Source organism: Salvia splendens, chromosome 13, assembly GCF_004379255.2.
Source record: "Salvia splendens isolate huo1 chromosome 13, SspV2, whole genome shotgun sequence".
In the NCBI taxonomy this organism is placed as follows: Eukaryota; Viridiplantae; Streptophyta; class Magnoliopsida; order Lamiales; family Lamiaceae; genus Salvia; species Salvia splendens.
Window position 1 is genome coordinate 21,370,232 of NC_056044.1, and position 2,646 is coordinate 21,372,877.

Consider the following 2,646-nt stretch of genomic DNA (forward strand, 5'->3'; position numbering starts at 1 on the left):
TGAAGATTTGTAGTGATTGACTTGGACAAAAAGGCTATTTCAGTGATTTCGGTCCACCATTCACAAGGAAGCTTCCTATCTTATTTACAGACAATATTATTGAGGTGGACATCTTGAAAATGTACAAAATTCATAATTCGATTATCTTATAATTGAGATAATCGAATTATGAATTTTGTGGATTTGGCAATTTAAAGAAAGTTTTGAATTTCGTGAACTAAATATTGCCTTTTTACTAGAAAAATAATGCCTTTTTCCTCCAAAAAGTAACTATTTGTGGAGCCGCTGAGATTTCGCAAGTAATAGTTAGAAAGATGCATGAATATAGTGTAGATAGGGCAATTCGAATTCAATAAAATAATTTCTACACCATAAAAAGGCTTCATTATAATAAATTCAATAAATTAATAGTAAATCGGAATAATGGCAGTTGAAGCGTCAAACAACAACACCCACTTTGCCTCCAAACACTTAATTTCATATTTATGGAAACAATACTTTTAACTTCTCAAAAATACCAAAATAAATCCGACCTTACAGATCTCAGATCTAATGGGGAAAACGTGGCGCTCTTAAAATTGCCTAATTTCAGTTTGGAAAGACGCCAAAATCTATAAATTATTATGTTAATAATAAATTAATTACTCCGTATTTCATAAATGTGGAATAGATTTTGTTTACCAAAAACTGTCGACATAAGCGGGCTGTTTTCGGGCCGGGCTGAGCCCTATGCATAGTAATAATTGTCTTAAAAAATAGAGCAGTTACGTTTCAACATCTCAACAATCAAAGCGCCATTGGAGATTTCGCCAAGAAGAAAGGAAGATGTGGAGAAATCCAGCTGCCAATTTGTTGAGGCGTGCCCTGAGATCCCCGGTTTCGTCTCACGCCGCTCGTTTATCGTCACCGGCGCCGTTATCCCTCCGCTACTGCGCCGGCGCCGGCGCCGGCGAGGGAGAGGGGGATGGGAATGGGAATGGGAATGCCATGACGTATGTAGAGGCGAAGAGATTGATGAGGCTGGTGAATGTGGGGGCGCTGAAGGAGAAGCTAGGGATGGAGGACAAGGAGGTGATTCCCTACGCGGAGCTTCTCGAAGCGTGCGAGAGCATCGGCGTCGCGAAGTCGGCGGCGGAGGCTGCGGAGTTTGCTCGAGTGCTGGATGAGGCTGGGGTTGTATTGCTGTTTCGCGACAGAGTGTATCTCCATCCCGATAAGGTCTAATTGCTGGATTTTTTTAGGTTTTTTGCTGCTTCACGTGTTAAATCGTATTTGTGTGTGTGTATGTGTTTGTAAAGGTGTGGTGATTGATGATTATCGATTTTGTGGGGTAAACCTAATTTAATTTTCAATTCATGATTTTGCGAGTGTGGGATCATGAACAGGAGAAAATTAGGGGATTGGTTGAGAAAGTTAGCTTTATTATACTCATTTTTTGTGATTTGGATTCGTGATGGCTTATTTGTGAATTGAATCAAATTGTATTCGATGATGTCTTGATTGATTGAGAAAATGATATTGAAACTGGATTGTTTAAGAGAATGTTGGCTTTATTCTGATTCTGATGATATAAAATGTGGGTGTTTTAGGTGGTTGATTTGGTTAGGAAGGCAGTGCCCCTTTCCCTTATGCCGGAAGACGACCCTTGCAAAGTCGAGCTCCAGGAGCTGCAGGAGAAGAAGGAACAAATTGATATGCTGGCACACAAGCAAGTCCGTCGTATATTGTGGGCTGGATTGGGGCTTGCTGTGTGCCAGGTTGGACTCTTCTTTCGTCTCACATTCTGGGAATTTTCTTGGGACGTCATGGAACCAATTGCCTTCTTTACAACCACAACGGGGATAGTCATAGGCTACGCCTATTTCCTGATCACTTCAAGAGATCCGTCGTACCAAGATCTGCTGAAGAGGCTCTTCCTCTCCAGGCAGAGGAAGCTCATCAAGAGGCACAATTTTGATATCCAGAGGCTGTTGGAGTTGCAGAAGAAATGCAGGGTGCCTCATGATACGTGTTCATCCATCAAGAAACGGACTGGGGTTGAATTGGAACCGGAGGACCTTCTTCACAATCGTTGATACCTTGTTAGCTAGTACTACTTGCTTTCACTTTATATCTCTTAAGAAAAAAAAAGTCTCACAATTAACCAAAAGCTCCATAAATTGCCATGATTTTTCTTGTGCTGCCTCGGCCAATATTTGGACTTGAAGTTGGAATTTTCAATACTTCTTAACTGTAGACCACAGAGGACTTGAAAAGTAACTCTGCTCACCCTAGTAATATGTATCAGCTTCTGACTGTTTTGAGGTGACATATATAGTTTTGTGATGCATACAAAATTGACCTTAATGATATTGCAATTTGTGCTGTACATTCATTCCTTGGCTTCTATGATTGCTAGTGTTAAATTATCTCATTGTGGCTATTAGTAACACAAATGAAATTATGAACTCCTCATTAACTCAACGAATATTTGCAGATGAACTATGTTTTTTTTGTCATCTACAATTTTTACAATCGACACCCTGTATATTGTTGTTTAGTTTTCTGAGAATGAAACGAGCATGGTTGAAAAGCATGCATCAGTGGCTCGCAGACCATACCATACTTGTGCAGCATTCATGTGATGCCTCTTGTCATCGTTCCACA

General features: G+C 40.2%; 1 protein-coding gene across 1 annotated transcript; it reads left to right on the forward strand.

The window, feature by feature from the left end:
* The first annotated feature begins 660 nt into the window (after positions 1–660).
* Positions 661–2,368, forward strand: LOC121762544 (calcium uniporter protein 5, mitochondrial-like). The gene is made up of 2 exons (XM_042158448.1): positions 661–1,218; positions 1,590–2,368. The coding sequence occupies exons 1-2, from the start codon at positions 826–828 to the stop codon at positions 2,073–2,075; spliced, it is 879 nt and encodes a 292-aa protein (XP_042014382.1). The 5' UTR covers positions 661–825; the 3' UTR covers positions 2,076–2,368.
* Positions 2,369–2,646: the final 278 nt, after the last annotated feature.